Source organism: Physeter macrocephalus, chromosome 19 (assembly GCF_002837175.3).
Source record: "Physeter macrocephalus isolate SW-GA chromosome 19, ASM283717v5, whole genome shotgun sequence".
Lineage (NCBI taxonomy): Eukaryota > Metazoa > Chordata > Mammalia > Artiodactyla > Physeteridae > Physeter > Physeter macrocephalus.
In genome coordinates this window covers 35,801,692-35,825,051 of record NC_041232.1, presented here as the reverse complement: position 1 = coordinate 35,825,051, position 23,360 = coordinate 35,801,692, and the positions used below count along the sequence as shown (strand labels likewise).

General features: G+C 40.4%; 2 protein-coding genes across 12 annotated transcripts in view; one reads left to right on the top strand and one right to left on the bottom strand.

Moving 5' to 3' along the window:
• GREB1L (GREB1 like retinoic acid receptor coactivator) overlaps positions 1-23,360 on the bottom strand; it is a 265,362-nt gene that overhangs the window by 50,111 nt on the left and 191,891 nt on the right. For 10 of the 11 annotated variants that reach the window (XM_055080757.1, XM_055080763.1, XM_055080758.1 and 7 more), the window contains 8 exons: positions 23,215-23,331; positions 22,499-22,618; positions 21,330-21,467; positions 19,566-19,751; positions 15,011-15,337; positions 13,610-13,738; positions 12,938-13,072; positions 10,373-10,570 (listed from right to left, as the gene is read on the bottom strand). In XM_055080757.1, coding sequence (XP_054936732.1) covers positions 10,373-10,570; positions 12,938-13,072; positions 13,610-13,738; positions 15,011-15,337; positions 19,566-19,751; positions 21,330-21,467; positions 22,499-22,618; positions 23,215-23,331 — 1,350 coding nt within the window. The remainder of the gene's footprint in view (positions 1-10,372; positions 10,571-12,937; positions 13,073-13,609; positions 13,739-15,010; positions 15,338-19,565; positions 19,752-21,329; positions 21,468-22,498; positions 22,619-23,214; positions 23,332-23,360) is intronic. The other variant, XM_055080760.1, reaches the window with a different exon arrangement.
• Positions 2,538-4,796, top strand: LOC112064103 (tumor protein D52-like). Its single transcript, XM_055080777.1, has one exon. The coding sequence runs from the start codon at positions 2,677-2,679 to the stop codon at positions 3,082-3,084; it is 408 nt and encodes a 135-aa protein (XP_054936752.1). The 5' UTR covers positions 2,538-2,676; the 3' UTR covers positions 3,085-4,796.

Genomic DNA, 23,360 nt, shown 5'->3' with positions numbered 1-23,360 from the left:
TCCGCGGCATGTGGGATCCTCCCAGACCGGGGCACGAACCCGTGTCCCCTGCATCGGCAGGCGGACTCTCAACCACTGCACCACCAGGGAAGCCCCTTTTAATTTTTTTTAGCATTACTGTGGACTCATGGGCTTTACAAAAATCCAGTAGATTAAAATCCACTGCCATCATTCCTTTAGATGCCACAAATTACCAAGTTTGGACAGCAAAGTCTCCGTCAAGCAGGTTGCTGTGTCCTTTTGACATGCCTCCATCGATCTTTGAGCACTTTCTCACTTTCTGGAAACCAAGATTCCAGACTGTTCCTACCTCAGAGCTGGTACAATGGGGAATGGTATTTATAACCTAAGATCTAGATGCTAAATGTGCACACACACACATTTGATACTAAAATATCATTTTATTTCTAAAGATTACTGTGATGTGGACCATTTTTAAAGTCTTGAATTCACCACAACACTGCTTCCGTTCCAAGTTTTGGTTTCCCGGCCGCGAGGCATGTGGGATCTTAGCTCCTCGACCAGGGATCAAACCCTCACCCCCTGCAGTGGAAAGCTATGTCTTAACCACTGGACTGCCAAGGAAGTCCCAAAATATCACTGCTTTTAAAACCTTTCAGTGGACGGAGCTAAGAGACATTCAGTATTTTTCAAGTTATAAGTTTATACTTCTATCTCCAATTTAAATCTAAAATGAATATTTCTCCTTTCTTTCATGTAAGAACACTGGTTTTCAACATTAAAATATTTACCCATTTTCTCTATCCTGTGATATACACAAAATAGCTTAAGATTATCAGTACCACTTCCAACCACATACTGATTAAAATTCAAGATTCATTTGCAATTCTTTTTGCCCTTAGGATATGATATATCACACTGAGAATGTTCAATAAGAAAACCGTGTTTAAAACAATCTTTGAATTAATTCTTTTTGGTGTGTGGTTATGTTATCAATTTGATATGCAGTTAGGTTCATTTATTTCTGTTTGCATTTAATATTAAGATTTTTTCCCATCATCTTAATTTAATTTAATTTTTTGACTATGTAACTCATTTATAAGGATCAAAAGTCAAAGCTATATTAAAAGTTATACTCATTCCATCCTTATCTCTTCCACCCCATATAGGATAACTTTTTCATTAGTTTCTGGTCTTAACCCTCATGTTTTGTTTTGTTTTTCAAAAATATACTTAGAGGTGTGAAATCTGAAAATGGTCAGAAGTGCCGAGAAATGGCTGGTCTGAGAAAGGTCACTTTCTATATTCTTGATAATTTATTTATCACAGTTCTATAGGATTAAATAAAAGTTTATGTTCTAATAAATCATGAGCAAATCTCACATTTTTCCAACTCCACAATAAAAAACGGACATCAGCAGGGTCCAACTGGGATACTGATGGTAGTAGCACCAAGAAATTCAGGGCCATGTCTACCTAAATAATAAATCTTACTTTTCAACATGAATGGGAACTTAGGAGGCATCAGTAACTCATCTTCTTTTATGACATTTTGCAACTTATTGAGTCCTAGAACAGAGCCAGTGGTGGTTGGGAATCACCTAAAGTGTTTGGTGATTGGTTGGTGTTCCCTAAAGGTGATTGATCTGAATGTTGGGAGCTGCCTTAGGTGGTGCCACAGTTGTAGACATCTTCCATGGAATAACCAACTCCAAAGAAGAGGAACCTTCTTGGATGGACAAGGACTCCAAGCAACTAGACTGTAGCCACTTGTGCCCCTTTTGGCTTTACTGAAGGCTATGGAGCCAGATGTGTTTAAGCATTAGCCTGAATTCCCCTATATGGGATTAGAGAAAAACAATATCATGTCCTCCAAGGCCATTCCTTGCAAAACTTTAAAGGGGAAACAGCAATTTTTCAACCAGCTAAGGGTCTTGAAGGGGAATAAAACCAAGAACACAGGCACCAAGTCCACAATATCTTGTGAGCACCAGCGTTAAAGCCATAGAGGTGAAAAGTCTGAATGAGTGGCCAGAACCCATCACTAGAAGGAGCTAATCAGCCTGAGTATCAGGTTAAACTGATAATAATCAGGGAATCTAAAATGTCCAGGTATCAGTAAAAATGACCCAGTGCTCATCTCAATGCCCCATGGTACTGCTTATTTATTTGGAGAGAACAATGTGGTCTGGCTTGAATGTTATTATCTCTTGATGTTCTTTAATAAAGAATTTTATTTCTAAATTTTTTATTTCTAATTTTTATTTCTTGCTCTTCCTGTCAAGAAGATATCCTAAAGAAAAATCAAACTACTCTCAGTTTTAGCTGTTCATCTTCCCTTGGGATCGAATTAATTTCTCTGAAGTTTCGGTATGCAAAAATATTCTAATGCTTAAAAGGAAATGAAAATCATGTTTATTTTTCAATTTTTGGCTGATTTTATGGGTTTGTTATAACTGCTTTTACTGATATGTCTTCAGATCCCTATTACAAAAAAGTAGAATATAAATAATAAATTGCTATTGTTTTTTAAAAAAGGAAATGAAAATCCAGAAAATATTAAATCATTAGAGCATGCTGAATTTTTAAGTCTTATAACAATGGACATTCCTTCACCCTGGCTATCTCTTTTCAGCAAATAATCTGGGAGGAGGACAGGAGGAGCGTGGCGGGCGGGCAGGCCAAGCAAGGACTCGCTGCCAGTGGGCAGGAGACATGGATCGCGGCGAGCAAGGTCTACTGAGAACAGACCCAGTACCCGAGGAAGGAGAAGATGTTGCTGCCACTATCAGTGCCACTGAGACCCTATCAGAGGAGGAGCGAGAAGAGCTAAGAAGAGAACTTGCTAAGGTAGAAGAAGAAAACCAGACTCTGTCTCAAGTGTTAGCAGCAAAAGAAAAGCACCTAACAGAGATCAAGCGGAAACTTGGGATGAATTCACTACAGAAACTAAAACAGAACATTGCCAAAGGGTGGCAAGATGTGACAGCCACGTCTGTGTACAAGAAGACCTCTGAAACCTTATCTCAGGCTGGACAGAAGGCTTCAGCTGCTTTTTCATCTGTTGGATCAGTCATCACCAAAAAGCTGGAAGATGCAAAAAACTCTCCAACTTTCAAATAATTTGAGGAAAGGGTTGAAAACTTAAAGTCTAAAGTAGGGGGAACCAAGCCTGCTGGTGGTGATTTTGGAGAATTCTTGAATTTGACTGCAAACGCTAGTTCCACCACCACGGAGCCTCTTCCAGAAGAGACACAGGAGAGCCTGTGAGATTCCACCTCTGTTCTGCTACTTGCTGCCAGATGCTGCAAGCGAGATCCAAGCACATCTTGTCAACATTCATTGCCATGAATTTCCACCAGATGTGCTTTTGTTGAACTTTACATATTCCTTTGACCAAATAGTTTGTGGGTTGAACAACGTAAAAATATCTTAACCTCTATTCCTGGGAGACACCCTTTCATGTGCATTTAAGGCCCTTTATTTAGGAAATATCATTATAAAAACACATATAGTACCTGGAGATCCTCACTAGAATGACCTAAGAAGCTGTGGGTTATCATAATTGCTTTCCTACTTTACAAAATTGCTCTGGATCTGGGATACCAGTTTGATCTTTGTCTTCTATACAATTTTCTTTTTTCCTCTTTGAATCTCTGTATATTTGATTCCTACATAAGATTGCTCTTTAAAATTATCTGTATCCTGGTTATTAAAAGTTTTGGCAAAATGTTCTTTACCTCCAAGGGAAGAACTACCAGCTACAAAAAATATTTTGAATAGATATTGTTTTGGTATAAGTTATCTTATATCTTGGGTGTTTGAAGACACCAGACTAAATATTCAATTGGTTATAGCTTTGTAAGTGACAATATGTACAAGTAATTCAAAATCCTAGGCGACTTGAGAGTGGAGCCCTCACATCCTTGTTTATCACCATCTGTGACAGTAACCATTTTAGTGTCATGGTTATTATGTGTCATGGTTATTATGCCACTTATAGCTACTTATTTTTCACCAGATTAAAATTTTAGTTTTGGAGTAAATTGTAAGTTAACATTCTGGATCAAGCATATTGTATTATCAATACGTTGAAATATGAACACTCTCCTCAAATGTTCAGTTCAAAAGCCTGAAAGTTTTTTAGATCTAGGTAGCTGAAAAGTGCTAAAATCAATCACATTAGGGGAAACATTGTTGTCTTCATTTAATTCATTTAGCAGCATTTACAGTAAGTAGCACACCAAGTTATATGACTAATATAACTTGAAAAAATTTTATACTAAGGGGTTGGTGATAACTCCTGAGGATTTAATGCATTAATAAATATCAACTCATCATTTTCTACTTACTAGTTTTCAGTGTGTTAGAAATTACAAAATGATACTGTAGATATTGTCCCCTGCTTTGAAAACTGAGTGCCAGGGCTGAATGAACCAAAGCCTCTGGAAGTATCTGCATGGAGGCCAAGGTACTCTATTAATGCTAATGGCTACTTACCCATCACCACTATCTTTTCCTTATGCTGTGTATGGTTATGGCCTACAATGTTGTATTTGTTATTTATCAAGTTGTGATTGTTTTATTATTGTTTAAGCCAAATGTTAATTGCTAAGCTTGGAGTGACCTAAAGCATTTTTTAAAAGCATGACTAGATTTACTTTGGGATAAATGATTTTATCCAAATCTGAAAAGCTACAAGTGTTGAATGTTATAAACTATTGATAACATGCTGCCATTCTTGATTGCTGGAGCTTTTGTTAGCACTTCAGATGCAAATGAAACTATGCTCTATTACATGTGAAAAGCTTAATAAATTCTGTATATCGGTAAAAGAAAAATAAATATATAACCTGGGAATTGAAACAGCTGGTTAAAGTTCCGGGTAATTGCTTTCGGTGCCCATTGCACTGGTGGTCCCACTGTTTTCTGGTGGCCTGGCTGGCTCCCTTCTGTCCTCCCAGTGGGAGAGAATTCTCTAATTTGGGTTTGGTGAGACTTCTCTGTGTGGGTGTATATGACTATGCTGTTTGTTTGGGTCAAGGAGGGAAGCAGCACTAGATCTGCACAAGAAGAGCATTTTGAACACACAGATACAACTTCAGAGCCCTGTGTGACTGACAGATACACCTGATACATACCCATCTTAAGGGCTTTACTCTTGGCCAAAGTAGGTTTGCAAAACATGGTTTTAATGGCTGAATTTGTTTTTGCCACAGGACTGCCACATCTTAAATATTAATTACGTCTATGTCTTCCTCTTTTTATTTATTTATTTATTTATTTATTTATTTATTTATTTCAGCTGTGCCACACGGCTTGTGGGATCTTAGTTCCCCAAACAGGGACTGAACCCAGGCCACGGCAGTGAAGGCACCAAGTCCTAACCACTGGACCTCCAGGGAATTCCCTATGTCTTCCTCTTAAAATAGATTTTAACTTAAAATTCAACAGAATGTTACAAAACTTCAGTTCAACACATTTGTTAAGTGTCTCCTGTGCCATAGACAAGACAGACCTATACCCTGAATATTTGCTTTCTAGCTGAAGAGAAAGATCATCAATAAACACACAGCCACTATGCAGGCTTAAGTGCCAGGCTGGAGCACCACAGGGTACTGGGTAGTACTGGAGCATGACTTGTAGAAGGAAGGCTGGGAAAGGATGTGTCTTGGAAGCCAAAGGCACTGCAGTGCTTAAAGGAAGGAATGGAGGGCACCTGTGCTGTCAGGAGTCCAGATAAAGACAGAAAAGGTCATCGGTGACACTGGTGAGAGTCCTAGAAGCGTGGCAGTGGGGAGTGGAGGCCAGTTTGCAGGGTGTTGAGTGACTGGGAGATGAGGAAATGAAGATGACAACAGACACCTCTCTCAGTGTTTGTCACTTAAGTTGAGGAGGATGAACTGGAGGGTTAGGTAGGATTTACAGAGGCTTGTTTTGTCTCTGAGAGAGTGGGGTAGGTTAAAACTGATGGAATGAGCTCCAGGAGGGAAGGAAATGGAAGGTGACAATGAGAGAAGAGATCATCAGAGTGTGAAGTCCATGAGAATGAGGAGAGCACGGCCCCCAGAGCAAGGTGGGTGAAGCAGGCTTACACAGAGGAGGGCAGCTCTTCACGGATCAGGAAGGAAGGCGGAATGACGGGTGTATATGCAGGTAGGTTTCCAGATTTGGAAGGAAGTTTTAATCTGAAGTTTTCTTCCTCTAGGGGTGGGGGAGGGGAGAAACAAGCGGCATGGTCCTTTGCTAAGAGAAGGATGAGGTCAGAACTGTGAGTGACACGGAGTCTGCAAGAGCCAGTCACTGTGGAGAGCAGGAGAGACAGCCAACTAAAGAACCAGCAAGGATTTATGAGGCATCAATTGGAAAGGTTGATTTTTTTTCCCCACACAGTGTATGTTGCAAAGAAGTCTGTGGTCTGGTGTTGGGGTTGTTAGAATTTACAATTCCAGGATCCAGGAGCATCTGGGATATGACTAGGGAGCAGGCGACTGAGGGGCAGTAGAGGTAAAGGTGTCTGCGGATGAGAGCTTAATGTAGAGGAGCTAGGATTTGGTGGGGTCGTCCACTTGGATGGGAGGTGATGGCTGTGAGGCAGGTGCCAACGCTGTCTATAAACTAGGGGTGGGCGCTGGGCAGCTACTACTTGGTTGGAAACTGACTTCACGGATGCTAACGTTAGGTATTTGTTCAGTTATATTTGTACAGAGGAATCTCTGGTGTTTCCCTACTCCACCTCAGGGCAGAGTGCTTTCTTAGTACTTTCTTCCCTGGGATCCCATTCCCTGCTGCCTTTCTCACTTCCTTTTTTCTGCTTACATTTTCTGCTGACTAACAAGGAGCTATAAGGTTGATGAGACCAAGAAAATACATTTAAGAAAGTGAAATTGCCTTCCTTTATCTCTTCTCCTCCCTTCCTAATCTCTACCACTGCCTTAAAACCTATCTACCTATCAGCAGACAAAACTGTCTCTCTGGTTCTTTTATGATCAGGCATGTATTGAGGTGTCAAATTTATGTCATTCCCCTGAGCATGATAAAGCTTCCTTGACTGGATACTCCTAGATCTGCTCCCATTTGCTGGGGGCTGCCACGGATACCATTTTAAAAGCAGGGAGGAGGAAAATATGGACAGTCACTAATCCTTCCTGTTTTCATTCTACTCATGTTGAGTTGAAAGTGGCTTGCATTTTGATAACCTAGTATTCTAATTGATAGAATTTGGAGCTTCTTGAATTAGAAGAACTATGCTACAACATCAGTCTGTAAAAAAAATAACACTAAAACAAAATAATTTCCTATGGTCTAAAAATTCCTTATGTTGCTTCTCCACTGATCCTTGCAGCATTTACAAATCCATCTGGGGCAAACTTAAAAACGTTTAACCCATTTCCTTTCTTTTTTTTTTTTACCTTCCAATTCTTTCTGTAATGTTTTCTTTTGTCTTCTTTTCCTCCCTGCCTCCCTTCCTTAGTTAGAAAGTAAGTTAAGGTATCAAATGCTTCACCTTAGTGCTGAGTCTGCAACAACGTGATGGTTTCTATTTTCACCTTTTTCTTTCAGCCACACAAGGGCTGCCAAGGATGTGGCCTTTCTGCATGTCCTGGCTGCTTCTCCCTGCCTGGTGCTTTTCCTGGCAGGCTGGCTGCTGAAATGCTTCCTTTAGGGAAAGGCAAATGGAACCAGAGAGCAAAGCACTTGAACACTGGTGTTCTCTGTACCCATCCCTCCCCTTCCTCCCTCCAGCCCCAGCTCTCCCTTCGAACCCGAACCCGTAGTTGAGCCCCTACTGGTGCCAGGCCCAGGAGAGGCAGAAATGAGGCACCAGGCACACAGAGATGAGAAAACAGTCCTTGTCCCCAGAGCACTGCCCTCTGGACCTTAGGCAAATGTAGCTCTCCTTGATTCACATGGCAAAATATGAGGAAACTGAGTCAGAGGACTTCTTGAGACTCCTCTGTGTCTTCACAGCAATGACTTTCAAGAGTTGTTTTAGTGGAGAATCTCTGCTCTGGACAATCTCTTTACACCTTAAAATGCTTCTGGTCCTTTGGGTTCTATCAACTGTGATGTGTTCCAAAAATACAAAGGTATTCAAATAAAAAAAGCAAATACATTTTGGTGTTGTTATGATATGGAATATCATATACATTCATTACGAATGATGCTTACAAAAGCTTAATGATGTGGAAAAATGTGCCTACTATATAATATCAGACATAGGCAGAGAAGAGAGCCTGGAACACTAGGTATTAAGTCATTTTAACAGTGATTATCCTTGAGTGGTGGGATTAGAAGTGTTTAAAATTTCCTACTTTCTTTTATTTTTCAAAATAAAGAAAACCACAACTCTTTTTTTGTAATAAAAATGAATACAGTTATTTAAAAATATATAGAAGTGATTGTTTTCACAGCAAAAATTTTCAGTATGTATGCCAAGGCCAGATGTGAATAATTTTAAAAATATGCTTTGCCTTGAATTTTCTGAATCTCTCTGTAACACTGATTTTCTTGGATTCTAAGCTTATGTAACTAGTCAAATACCAGTCCTTTCTGAGGAATGATAATCTCAAAATACTCATTTTGGAAAAATCTGAGAGTGTTGAAAAGGGAAAAGGAAGGACCAATCGAGTTTCTCTATCTTTCAAAAATGCAGGGTTTTATTTAGGGTCTTGCATTGATTAAGAAAGGTGAAAATACAGGTCATCAAGAGGTTATTTGAGGAAAAGGCTCTGGGGAGAGCATAACCACTTGACCATGGATGATTTCACCCCTTGAAACAGGTGCTAAGATGACTTGGCTGGAGTATGACTGGGATATCAGGTCACAAACTCAGGAAGGCCACAAATGCCCTTTGGTACAAGTAAAAAACCTACATCTCAGAGAAGGTGCTCCCTCCATAGTAATGAAGTGGAAAATCCACAAGAAGTAGCAAAAATCTGGTTAATGCCTGGTGTGACGAAAGCCCCTCCGTTTCCCTCAATGGAGGGGGGCGGAAAGAAAATGACGAATGGCCAGTAGCTGAGGATGTCTAGAACTCACTCTGGTTTCTGGGAGAGCTGTGAGAGAAGGCGTTTGACTGTCTCTGGCTAATTCACCTATAAGTCAATATTTCTAACAGGCCATTTTGTAACTTGTCATTCAAAATTTTAGAGGCTAAAACGCAGGTTGCACTGTTAACCAGGCGCTTGGGTCTCGACAAGGCATGGAAAGCCTTTTCATGTCTCAGTCGCAGCCACTAAGAGGTGTTAAAGAGGGAAAAGCCTTTTGTTAGTCAGCTCATCTGGCCCATGGAACTTAGATCGAAAGATTTTTTGTAGAGCTGTGCTAATCAAAGAGTGGTCCTCTGACCAGCCGCCCAGGTAGCCCCTGGTAGCTTGTTGGAAATGCAGAATCTGGAGCCCACCCAGACCTACTGAAGGGGAATCTGCATTTTAACAAGATCCCCAGTGATCTGCATGCACCCTAAAGTTTAAGGAGCACTGAATGACAGGTGTGGAACATATAAACTGTATTTTAAGCTCTTCTGAAGTTTTCTGCTTCTTGTTTTCAAATATATTGAAAATAAATTTTTTTACCGTGGCAAAAAGATTTATCCTCCAGTTAAAATCTGTGTGTGTGTGTGTGTGTGTGTGTGTGTGTATGTGTGTGTGTGTATTTGTGTCTTCCCCCAGCTAAGGTACTCAGAAGCAACTTGACATTTATAATTTCTTTTTCAAACCTAGTTTACAAAGGCAGGCATTTTCAGCAGTCTCAATTTTCTAAATTCCTTATTGCTTCTTGTAATTCTAAGCAACTTTTATGTTTGAGAGGGATGTTATTTACCACAGACTTCTAAAATATTTGCTCCTTACCTTTTCACATTTTCTGGAAAAAATTTTTTTTCCTCTCTACTTATTCTCTTAAGGTCATTAGGAGAAATTCTAACTTTGAATTTTTTTTAATGAGGTTTCTCATTGCTGACACAGGGGATGGGGTTCTCGTTTCTAGGCTGAAAATCTGCTGGTAGTGTGCAAAAGGTACAAGAATCCTCCTATGAGAATGACTCACTGAGCCACAGAAGGACTTCAGGTGGCACAGACCCCATCATCCCAGGCAGGGCTATGTTTGCCTTGAGGAAATTTCTCTTCATAAATGAGTGGCCAGTTTCTAATCCACTGATGACATCACAGACTTAATAGAATCAGGCAAATATGCACATCAATTTACCCTTGACCTAGGAGGGAAAAGGTCAGAGTCCTTTGAGGAAATACAGATAAATTTGAAGTAATATTTAAAGTACTCCTGTGATATTTATTACTGTAAAAAAGGATGGAAGTGCCCTAAAAATGTTTGGATTAAGCCAAAGAAAGAGGCAGAAGGAATCTAAGGCTGGATCTAGGTAGGGCCCTCTTTGAAAGTTCCATCTTACCTGATTGTCGAATCCGTTGAAGAGTTTGCTGGACCAGAACCTCTGATCTTGGGACAATGATGATGAAGTCCACTTTGCTGAAGTGGCCGAGGTCCAGGCTCTGGCTGCCGCTGTCTGCTATAGCACACACCTGGGACAAGAGTTTTCTGGCAACTGTAAGCTGCGGTTGATAAATCTGGAAGGGTTCATTATCTAAATCTAAAATTTAAGAAAGTCATAAGAACAAGATTAATTCACTTCTGTGATGGCCTCTATGAATCCATATAGGGACAAATAATACACATAGGGTAGAGTGATGCTCTATCACCAAGAATCCTCACTTTCTATCCTCACTCTCTATTGACTTTTAAGAGGTTTGCCCACTTTCCCTGACAACTTGGCTGAAAGGATGTGCTCAAGAGTGAATGTAGTAGTTTTACAAATGTATTATTTTAATATCAATTGTCTCACAAGGCATGAACTCAGCACCTTCCCTTGCCCAGAAATGGGGGGACAGACCGCACTCTTGCAGCTGGAGCCAGGACTCATCTCTGGAAAGGGGAAGAGTTTCCTGGTTTCTTTAGGACTATCAGCACAGGTCAGGTGCCTGAGCTCAGACCCAGTTCAGAGCTAATGCCAAAACCATAATCATGCTGAGTTCCTTTGAGCTTTTCTGGATGGCACTGCAGTAAACATTTCCTCTCCAGCAAGTCAGTTATAACATGGCTTGAAATTCTCCTCCCCATGACACTAACTTCACCTTTCTTCCCACTTGACTCCACTTTGCCAGTGCTTGTGACCTAGCAGGTCTGGGTGACTGTGGTCAACTCCCATGCTGATGCCTGTACTATCTGAAGAGACCTGACCCATGACACGGCCAGCTGGCTGCTCAATAGGTGACGTATTAGAAAAACATTGCCCAGATACTGTAAACAAGCCAGTAGCTTTTTATTACAAGTTATAATCAAGCGATCAATCTCTCTTACACATGTGTGCATGCACACACACACATAATGAGAGACAGGCTTAGTCAGCTAAACACCTGAGGAGAAACATTTAATGCTTCTTGAAAGGGCTGCTTTTTATCAGGAACACATGTGGAAGTCTGACTGGAACACACAAGGGCCCAATTAACCTGTGCTAATGAACGTTTTCTAAAATCAAGCTGCAATACTTCCCAGGCAAAGACGGTAGTCATGGGACCCCAGCCACCATGGAACCCTGACAGTGAGTGGAGATTTATACAGGTGGGTCTCCCTACTGGTTGAGAGAACCTACTAGAAAAGCCCCAAACTGCAACTTTTAATAATAGCCCAAATAGTTTTTGACCCACAAAGATTACCAATCAAAATAAAAATCTGTCTTTGGTTAGTTAGGCTGTTGTTTCTTTCATTTTGCAGGTTAGATGAATGGGGACTAACACAGGGGGATGGCATAACTTTGTAGAATTGAACTTAACAAATTTTGAAGTTGGAGGAAACCTAAAAATATCTTTAAGCAATGTTTCTTTTTTTTTTTAACCACGAAGATCTCTTATTTATTATTATTTTAAGCTTTTTTTTTTTTTTTGGCCACATAGCTTGCGGGATCTTAATTCCCTCACCAGGGATTGAACCCAGGGCACCAGGGAATTCCCAAGCAATGTTTCTTAAACAGGGAATCAAGGATATGTACGTGGGCATCTGAGAATTTCAAAATTTTAACTTTGTTCACATAACACATTATAGATCATCTGGATGATCACTTTATTGTCATGCAATGTCCAGAAGTCAAAAACTTTTGCCTTTGAATTCATTTTTACGCCTGAGCTGATGCCAAGCCATGCTACTTTTCCTGCTGAGGTCATCCTAATGCATAAAGGATGCATTCCCATCAAGTGGAAGCCAAAAGGCTGTCAGCATCCACTTGTATGGATCTGCTTCGTATCCATCCTTCTCCTGTTCTCTGTTCTGTCCTTCCTTATATTGTCCTTATCAAACAAGGGACTGGGGAAGGATTTGAACCTAAAGGAATCCAATCTAGCGATTGAACTCCTCACCCCTGGTCCCACCGTCCCCCTTGGCATTCTGCAAGCTCGTTGTAGGTCAGATGATATGTCAGTGTTTCTGCTCCAGCTGCCAGAAAGACCTCGCTAACCCTGAGATTATGTGTGTTTTACACATTGGAGAGTAGATGCAGGGAGCAGAGAGCCAGGAGCCCTGCACAGACTGTAGTCTAGATTCTTTTAAGTAGTTCTTTGAAGCCCTACATGAGCACCCACAGTGGTGAGCACAACTGGTAGAGTTAAGGAAAGTACACCAAGGATCCCCGCTCCCCCCAAAAAAACAAAAACAGAGAGAGGCACTGCTTAAAATAAAGTCTTCAGCTTTGATTTTAATTCTAGGAGACATTTACTAAGAACAAAGGCATTGGGCCCAGGCCACAGGGTAAGGCATCTTTAACTTGAGCCAGATTTATCATGTAGATAATGAGGAAAGGCCTGTCATAGTCTGACTTGAAAAAAAGACCTCAAAACCCTCAGAACGACTTAGCTTCTATGTCTGTCCTGAGGACTAGATTCCTCCTTTTGGCCTGAGGTGACATTACCCAGATTCTGCGTGGGGATCATAGCAGCAGCCTCCTGAGGTGACACACATTCATTAAGGTCTCCATTAAAAGGGGTCACCACAATATCTCCTCTTCTCTGTTGCATTTTTTCTAGCAGCTTGTCTAGGTCATCACCTATTACAAAATAAAGTGGAGATAAGAAAGTCACAAGGAATGACATGTTTGTATGTCTCCAAGTTGGGCAGTTACGCTGGGCTCCCGTTGAGATCTGTTGGTCATCCCACTTTTCATGTCGGAATTTACACTCAGCCACCCCTGTAGCAGGATCTCAGTAGCCAGAGCTACCCTCGTTTGTATCGTGCTTACAGGTTCCATGCTCCCACATACTAAATCTCTCTCAGCCCCTATAATACTCAGAGCAGGCAGGACGGGGTCATTATATCTCCATTTGACATATTAGAAAACTGAGATCTGGGGAGGCAGAGCATCGCCCAAGGTCACACAACACAGCAGTGGCTGAGCTGAGGCCTCACATCCTGGTGCCTGGACCCCGTTGCTGTGTCAGTAACAAAATGCTTAGGAGAAACCATTCCAAATGAGGGAAGATCAGCGGGCAAGCTTAAGCTCCACACTCAGCTCACACTAAGATTTAAATTCAGAAAATCACGCAGCCAGGGGCCGGCAGTGTTGCTGAATCTGACTGCCACTCACCTAACGATGTGGTTTTGAAATGCGATGCCAGGAAACTGACCTTTCCTGTGATGAGCTCATAACTAATTTCTTTCAAAAACTCACTTGTGGTGAGCATGCTCTCTGCCAGAGCTCTGGACTGATGCTGACCTGCAGAACAGAGCAGGAGACAACATGCCAGTGAACAAATGTTCACCGGGAAGTGATTTAGAACAATAAGAACTGGAAACACAACTAAAGTATGTAGCTAGAGGGACTTGGCTAAGAAAAGTATGGCACATCAAAAGATGGGCAATTACACAGCATTTGAAATGACAGTTTCAAAATTTCATTTGAAAAGTTTATAATACAAAGTTAGGTGATCAAGGGAAAAAAATAACATACCTTATGTTTGTAATGGTGAGAACATACCATGCGTCTATTTAAAAGACTCGGGAGGAATGTGAAAAACCTTTAAAAAAATTGTGCCTCCATGGCTATTATGAATATCAGTCTTAAAAATATAAACTTATGTTTTTTTTTTACTAATGAAAATTAGAAAATGAATGTGTTACACTTTCTGATAAAGCTTTTTGAAAGAAATATATATCACGGAGAGATGGGCAGGTGGGTTTGGTCAAAGCAAGAGGGCTTGGCCCCTTTGCTAGGAAGAGGTGAGAGCCATTCACTGAGAGGAGAAAAGCAAAATTTGGTCCAAATGGCAACTCAGGACGGTGCCTGATAGAAAATCAGCACCAGAAACAAAAATCCATTTTGTAACATACCAACTTTCTGAACCTTTTTTTTTTCTTTTGTTTTTTTGTTTTGCGGTACGCGGGCCTCTCACTGTTGTGGCCTCTCCCGTTGCGGAGCGCAGGCTCCGGACGCGCAGGCTCAGCGGCCATGGCTCACGGGCTCAGCTGCTCCGCGGCATGCGGGATCTTCCCGGACCGGGGCACGAACCCGTGTCCCCTGCATCAGCAGGCGGACTCTCAACCACTGCACCACCAGGGAAGCCTTGAACCTTTTCTTTAGGGTCAATGTTATAACATTAAATATCCTCTTAGTGAAGAGGTGAATATATGAGCTAAGTTCCTGGCAAATATGATTAACTGGTTTAAACCACCTGTGGCAATGGCTTTATCACATGCTAGAGTGGTAACATTTCCAAAACATCTTAAGGACAGAAGTTACATGAGACAAGGGTATCTGTTACTAGGGTGTGCTTTGAAATAATGCTCCCACAAACAGCTGACAGGGACACCAGCCAAACTAAGGGCTACAAAAATCTGATCTGAGGAGCAAAGGAAAAGTTAAAATTAGGAGGAAGAACCCAAGTTGGAGCCCTTGACCAGAGATTAATTACATGGATGCCTGAAACACCCCATTAGTATTATTCAAATGGACAGATGATTGAATGAATGGATTGAAAAAATTACTCACCTAATACTACCACACAAAACTCATTTCCTCTGACTTTTGATGCACAAATTGTCACAACATAATCTGGTAGTTTTTGATAGTGTCTCATTTCACTGAGAGTCCTCAATGTCTCTGAAATGCCCTCCGCCAAGGAGTTCTGGGTCACAATCACATGAACCAAGTCTTGAGATACACTGGCAATTAATCTAGCCAGCCAGGGGAGTTGTCCTGGTGACACAGGTGTGCACTGACCACCCATCTGCAGGGCTCTCTCTCTCAGAGTAAATTCCTGCATAGCTTTCAGCATAATTTGCTCAAATTCTTCCCTGAGAGGTATCTGATCAGGACCTAAATTGAAGAGAATTACAGCTAGAATTTTTTTTTTTTTAATCACAGCTAGAAGAGAGACACACACACACACACACACACACACACACACACACACACACACACACAAACACACACATCAGAGTGCAGTCTATTCCAGCTGGCAAATAAGCTCTTTTTCCTGTAGTGGCCTCAAGTATACTGCCTCTACTAACCATTTTCCATTGGTAAATTACCTTCTCTTTTCTGTCTGCCTTGATACACGTTTTTTTAAAATGCAGACTTCTATTCTTGATATCTTTAAAAGAAGATGTGCTCAGAGACAGTATCAATTCCATTGTATGCCTTGGGAGATGGTCACTGAAGGTGGTATTTTTGTTGACGTATTAAGCTTGGCGTTCCAGAAATAGTTAATGACTAATGAAGCAAGAAGCTAACCTACTGGTAATAATCAGCTTCAGGCTTCACTCATTTCTCATTTTATTCATGGGTACCTTAGAAAAACATTTTAATGTATAGCCTCTATACCTAATTTTGAGAATACTGTCCACGAGGAAAACTAAGTTTAATTATTTTTCACTCCCAATTTATATTTAGGCAGTTCCACGCTTTCCCCAGATAGAGAATGCTCTCATCACCTAGTTATTCCCCAGGGTTCTGGGTTAAGAATGGCATGTGGCCCTCTTCCCTGGCCGAGGTTATGGTTAAGCTTACATGGGTGATCTGTGGTCCCTGGAATTAGAGGTATTTTGTTTCTCTTTAGAAACTCAACCAGTCTTCTTTTTTGTTTTTGTTTTTGGCCGAGCCACACAGCTTGTGGGATCTTACCTTCCCTACCAGGGATCGAATCCACGCCCCCTGCACTGAAGGCGCAGAGTCTTACTCACTGGGCCGCCAGAGAAGTCCCTCAACCAGTCTTTAACACAAAATAAGCAAGTCAATGTCTGGCATCCAAGTGACACAAATGAATTCCTACACTTAGTTTAAATTGAAACCGGCAAGACTATGTTCACTCCTGCTACTCAAAGGCATTTCTTTTGCTGTGCGGAACTGAGATTTGAAACTCAGCTTCCTGAAACAGATATAGACCCCCTTAGTGTCTGTGATCTGAGATCAAGCAATAGTTTCAGAATCCAAAGCCAAAATCCCCTTGCAAAGAATACAGGGATGAGGGACTGGACTTCTGTATGGGAACGAGGCACCTGAGTGAGTCAGAAACCTTTCCTTCCTGTAACAGGGGTTTAAGTGGCCTCCCTGGACCCTGCCCATCTTCTCAGGGAAAGTAAAAAAAATGCAAGTTTAGTAATGGATAGGATTAGGAAAATTAAATAAAATATCATACATTTAAAAACTAAACAATTTTAATTGGAAAAAAAGTTTTTTCCAGGATTGGTTGGAGCCAGAGGGAAGCAGGAGAGTGAAGTCCTCACAGATTTTTCTCTACTATACATGGAAAGAGGGCAAGAAAATGGCAATGCTTACATTGTGTTTATGTTTTCATGCCTTCCTCAATCCCTTACTAGTGGATGCCTTATTATCACCTGGGAGCCACCAAAGCTTCTGATCTTCATTTAACTTTATCAAATTAGCACCACGGTTCGTGGCCACTGAGTACACACTTAGTAGTGAGTTCAAAGTGCAAGATCTGTACTGACTGCATGGAGAAGAAGGGAAGATGGTCATGTACTTAAAGCTTTCTTCCATCAGAACAAATGACAGCTCAAAAGCATGTGGCTGTGACTTCTCCAGTTCCTTCCTGCCTTTCATAGACAATCTGAGGAGACTGGTTAACAGGTGTGTCCATTAGGCCCCCTCCAAACCACCATGGAGTAACATTTTCTGTTAGGCAGCATAATTAATTGCAAATACAAAGGCATTCTGGGAAAATAAAATATCAAACATGTTCATAGTCTTCTTGGTTGCCTTAAAACTCACTTTTACAGAGTTTTGACTGAATTACTGTTAGAAATTGAGAAATGGAGGAAAATGTATCAAAGTTTAAATGAGTTAAGAAACTTTTTAGAGTAAATTGCCCTGCTTCCAATCACCTCCTGTCATTTCTGCATCCTTAGCCTTTACAGCTAAATTGCAGGAGCCTTTTCTCCACTTTTCACAAGCTTGATAATATATAGTAATTTTTTTTCTTCAAATGCTTATCTCCAGTAACTCAGTGTAGCCCAGGCATCAGGTCTGAAGGCTTTTCAGATAGAGCCACCATAATAGGAAAAGACAAGGTTCCAACAGACTCAGAGTCCTCCAAGAATCTCTGGATTTGCTGATTTCATTATCTACTTCAAAAGATTTTTAGATTGTGAAATAACAGAGACATTTTTTTTAAGTGATTGTAGTGGAAAGGTCTGTTCTTTCTGAAAAATCTTGCTTTTCTTCTTCTCTGTTACCTTCAGATAACTGAGCCATCCAAGTATTACACCTGTCCTTTTATAAGTTTGGATTTATTTTTTCAAATGTCAACTTATAATCTTTAGCATATGTGAAAATATTCTTGCTGCCTTCTTCAAAACTTCTGAAGGCAAAAAAAAAAAAAAAAATTAAGGACTCCAGAAGAGTTAAAGAGAAGAGATGTCTCAATGTACAAAATTTAGATTAAGAAAAAGAAATATCTATTTATGTTGGACATTGAGAAACATAATTAATTGGTTGCAAGTAAAACTCTGGAGAGAACTGATCCTGCAGGGCAGAGAAGAGTTTTGTCTAACTGAATGGAGATTGTTCTATTTTTTAAGAAAAGAGCTTTTACTCATTTAAGGAAAGAGGTTTTGTTTTGACCATTTAGTTCCTTTAATTAACTCGGACTTCGACTATTTAAATTGGTATTGAGATTTTTAAAAATGCTATACTGATAGGCTTGGTTAACTAAAATAGCATTACTTTATGTGGCCTTGTATAACTGATTCTGGATACATCTAGAAGCTAGTTTTTCATCTTGGAACACGGTTGAAAGTCAGTATGTATCAATTAAAATTATGACATCAAATGTCAGACCCGGGTGATTTTTATAATTTTACTACCTACTAATAAAAATGATTAGCACGTCCTAGATTTGTCATGAAAGTGGCTCATGAGATACCTGAAGCCTTGCAAGTTTCAAAAGCCCGTGTCAAAGCAGATCCCACGTCAAAGTAGATTCCATGTCAAAGCAGGCCTTTGGGCTCTCAGGGTACTAAGACTTGCAGCCATGATTGCTATCTGATGCTCCAAAGACTGAAGCTGAAGCTTTTGTGTGTGTGTGTGTGTGTGTGTGTGTGTGTGTGTGTGTGTGTGTGTGTTTAACATTGTTTGGCCCATGTTTTTTATTATTTAACACCAAAGTATTTTAAAACATTAAAAACAATTCACAAGAGTGCAGATAAAATTTTTAATGTGTAAGTTTACATCTTGAACATTTTCCTAAGTAAATCAGTGGTTTGAAATCCTGGAGTAGGTATATAATTAGGCTGCATATTAGATGGCCTACTGCAGTTTGCAAAATAAAGGACATTGCAATGTAAATGCTGCGGAGCCACTAAAGTACTGTCAGGGCACCTGCATACACCCACTGTGGGGCTCAGGAGGAGATATCAAATAGAGGAAGTGAAGGGTTCATGACCTAGGTATCCCCTTACCCTAAAGCCCAGAAAACCTTCCAGGGAGGTCCAAGTTACTACCTCAATGAAAGGAAGCAGTTTGGGACTACATCAAAGGGATGGAGCTGGAGAAGAAAAAAATGGGTGTAGGGGCAGTGGATAAACAAGATAAAAAGGCTAAGTGGAAAATTGGAAAATAAATGTCTAACACAATGGCTACATTTGCATTCCAGATGGTAGCTGCACTTTCAGAAAGGTGGCTTGGCCTGACTCACAAGGGAGGCACCCATGGCACGGCCCTTGGATAGTCTGCCTACATCAACTACTTTGGAGACTTTAGGACCATTATGGCACTGGACACCAGGTGGAGCAATTTATCTCTTCTAGGACCCAAAGGAGCAAAGTCAGCAGCAAGGGAGTCTAGATCTGAGAGAAATAGGGGGGAGAAAAAGAAATAGGAAAGAGAAGGAAAGGAGTAGGAAAGAAATGGAGGAGAGGAAAGGGAAAAGCCATAGAGAATGGGGTTGAAGAAAAAGAATGTTAGACGTGAAAGAGGGGAAAGTAAGAGATGGATAAATGTGAGAAAGTGGGTAAGAAAGGAAAATAGTATGTTCCAAAAAAGAATAAAAATCGTTGCCATCAAATGATTATTGAAAATAGCTTACCCAGCCGCACGAGATACTGTATTGTCAGAAGAATCATGTTTTCCACGCTCAGGAGTTGGCTGCCAGTCAAACCTAACTGTTCCAAATCTTTGTTTTCCAACTGTGGAATCTTGTAGCAATTCACCAGCAGAGGACTCACAACAATGTCACCAACATTTCCATAGAAATAGGGTAAAGTGCCATAGCCTGCCCCAATAGAAGCAGGTCAGTAAAGTTCAACATTTCTTTTTGAGGTCCAACCAGGTATATTTGCTCAACTAGGATCAACGATGCTTAACAAAGTTCCCTGCCCTCTGAGATGGCTACCAAACAAATCACTCACATATATCAATCCCAGGGAATTCATGCGAGTGCTCTAAATTATAAATTCTACCCTTTCATTAAACTAGAAGAACAGGAAGCAAAATACTCAAATTATATTAACACTCAAACTATATTATATAAGAGACATGTTAATATTATATCTCTGCCATAGAGGACTGATGAGAGTTTGCAGAAACATCTCTGTATCCTTTGTAAAACTGCAAGAATAAAATATTTTCAGATAAAATTCCTGATCAAATTTCTTTTCAGAAAGGAAGTCAGAAAACAAACAAACAGACAAGCTACAATAACATGTGTCACTTCTTGAGGTTTTCTTTTAAAAAATTTAAGTTAAATTCATTGATCAACAGCAATATTCTTCCAGTTGCAGGGACTTGGAGGTTCTTACTCTTTTTGCTATCTTAGCCATTTTTGTTGTGTTCTTTTCCTAATTATTAGTAAACAGACTTAAATCATCTTAGAAGTAGATAGGACACAAATGTGTTGAAAATACACCCTGTATTGGTGGTATGGTGAAGAGAACAGTCCCTCTGTGAGTCTTTCTAAAAGGCAGACACCAAAGGGTCCTCATGTTTTATGTATCTTTCCAAGGCTTAGTTGCACTGTGCATGCAATTCAAATGTTCAGTAAGAACTTCCTGACTATATGGAATTTAAACAACTGGGATTCCCCCTAGTGCCTATAGGTCCAGGAGCAGTGGATAGGGCAGCCTGATAAAGAACAGGGCTCAAAGCGAAACCATCCATGTCTGGCTCAAGCCAACTGCAAGAAACAGATAACACCTCACATAGACATACCATAAAGATCTAGTGGGCTTAAACACCCTATCTGTTTAGTCCCGAAGGTAAAGCCGGCAGTCTTCTTCTTCTGGCCTAGGCTAGCCCCCCGACGAGGGCACTCTTGATGTGGGTATGAAAGGCTCTAAATTAGTCATGGAATCTAGGGACCCCTACATTTCTACACCTCCACTTATAGAGAGCTTGGAAAGGCTCTCACTCCTAAAGGCTTCCCCATGGTTTAGATCTGCAGCTCTGGGGCCTCTTGGTTCTCCCAAGTGGGGCCTCTTCGCTGGCTCAGCTTGTTCCTTTTCTCTGCGGTTTGGCTCCCTTTGACTGAAATGAGCCCTACCCAACCTTGTCTGCTCTCAACCACCCCTCAATTCCCCAGCTGAAACATCACCTCTGAGATGATGGAGAGCTTGACTGTGAACCTCTAGACTGCCCCACTAAACAGTGTTCCTTGTGGGCAAAAAGACTTTGCCTTATTCCCAACTTCTAGTCCATGTTTAGGATATCATGAAGGAGCTGACCAATAAGTGCTTAAAGAATTAATAGATGGATCAATGAATACCTTCATGAACACATGAATAGAAACGCAGTGAAATGGAGGAGTGTTCCTAGATTCCAGCAGACACAGGCAACTTGGAATTCCTTTCCTTACCTATCAGGATTACTGGTCTAACTCCTGAGTTACTCAGCAGATTTTCAGGAACAATTACAGTTTCCCCTGCAGGAATGGGTCGAGGTTGTAAAATTCCAGTTAATGGGGTCTGTGGAACTGGGGCAGATAAAAGGGACTCTGGAAAAAAAGTTGTTTGACAAGAAGGATTAGATAGGAAGGATAAATGAAATATAGTTGAAATCAACACAGCGTTAATACTTTTAATATGCAAGTTTTATAAGTCTAATGGCTTTTTTATTAAAGTAATTTGTGTTTATTGTATAAAATAAGAAGTAAGAAAAACAAACAAAAATATCAACCATTATCAAATCGTCTGGAGAGAACTACTATTTAGCATTTTGGCAGTTTTTCCTTCTAGTTGTTTTTCCACATACAGTATTTTGGATTCTGTTTTGTATTTTATCTCCCCCCACCCTAGATTATCAAGGCATATCTACTCATTACAGAAAATGTGAAAAGTATAGAAAAGTGAGAATAAGGATAAATTCATCATTAATCAGTACTACCTAGAGGTAACCACAGTAACATATCGGCATAATTCTTTCTGTATTTATCATTTCTCTGTAGATTTTAGAATCATTTTTTAAACAAACGTAAATTTTTAAAGAACCCCAGCTATGTCTTAGAATTGGTATATTTACATTTGTCTGTGTTTCATACGGCAAGGTAGATGAACATTTGAACATTTAATTGTACGCACCAAATGGCCACAGCTTTGATATTATAAAGGAGAACCAGTTGGTTTTTCAGGATTCTAGTCACAGACTGAACCATCCAATTCAGAAATAATAAGTATAGGTCACATAAGGAACCAGATCACAGGAGGATACATCAAATACCACTATTGGCAAAGCAAGCTCATTTATGCTCTATAATGGTGGATTGGTAGCATCACACCCTACATAAAGAGTGGTTTATTGATACTATAGCGTAAAACAAAGACAGATGGTGAATCAAGATCTTTCGTGATGGCACATGTGCTTATAGGGATGGCAGATGTGATGGGGACAAAATATTAGCTGTTATAGTACTGGACACAAAAGTTAGTTAAGGAAATTTATTTTCAAGGGTTCATGGAAAGAACGAGAGTAGGCGATACCTTTGTTAATTTAAGGAAACTTAAAACCCATCTTCTGTTGAAATCTTACCAGTTCTTGAAAGAGGGCGAACTGCAGGAATAGGTACAACTAAACCAGGTTGGGGGACAGGTGACCCAGGATACCATCCTCGGTGTCGTTTCTTTGGTGGTCCAGAAATGAACATGGTAGCTGAATACAAAAAGAAAGATGAGCCTTGTCCTTAGTAATGGAAGAAGGGAAAGAAGCCAAAGTAACATAGGACCTTTACTATGATTATACTCAGAAAGTCGAAGTCACTTTTCTAGAGGTAAATATAAAGTTAGAAAAAGTCACACACTAACAGCACTAACAGCTGCAGGCTGTTTTACAATGTACCGTTTCACCGAGATTATTTCATCTGATTCTATCAACAACCCTGTGAAGTTGTAGGACAACTACATTGTTATACCCATTCTGTAGATGGTGAAAGGAAGGCTCACATTTACCCAGAGTCACACAACAGAGAGGAACTATGAACCCTGTACTTTGGTCATCAAAGCCCATGGCTTTTCAAGACACTTCTTATATATTTGTTTCAATGTTATTTCCTAGGTAGGTCCACCCTTGTAGAATCACCAAGATATGTAATCATAATTGTTCATACCAATCATAAATTTTCAAAACATTGCACAAGAAGCTAAGGAAAAATTGGGAGTGTGCTGCCAGATAATTAACCATTCCAAACTCTCTGGAGCACTTCTTCCATAATTAAGTGTTATTTCAAAACTCTAAGATGGGTATTGTACCTTGGTCTCCTGAGGCAAAGCTAGGTCTTGGTGACAAAGAGTAATTCCCTGGGCGGGCTGGAGTGGAGCTAGACGCACTGCTCTTTCCTCCATGGCTACTGTTTCCATTAGCAGCATCTGTGGTACACAAGAGGAGCCACTCAGAA

What these genes read in the sequence shown, in the direction of transcription:
- LOC112064103 (XM_055080777.1), top strand. Translation starts at nt 2,677, where the DNA reads ATGGATCGCGGCGAGCAAGGTCTACTGAGAACAGACCCAGTACCCGAG.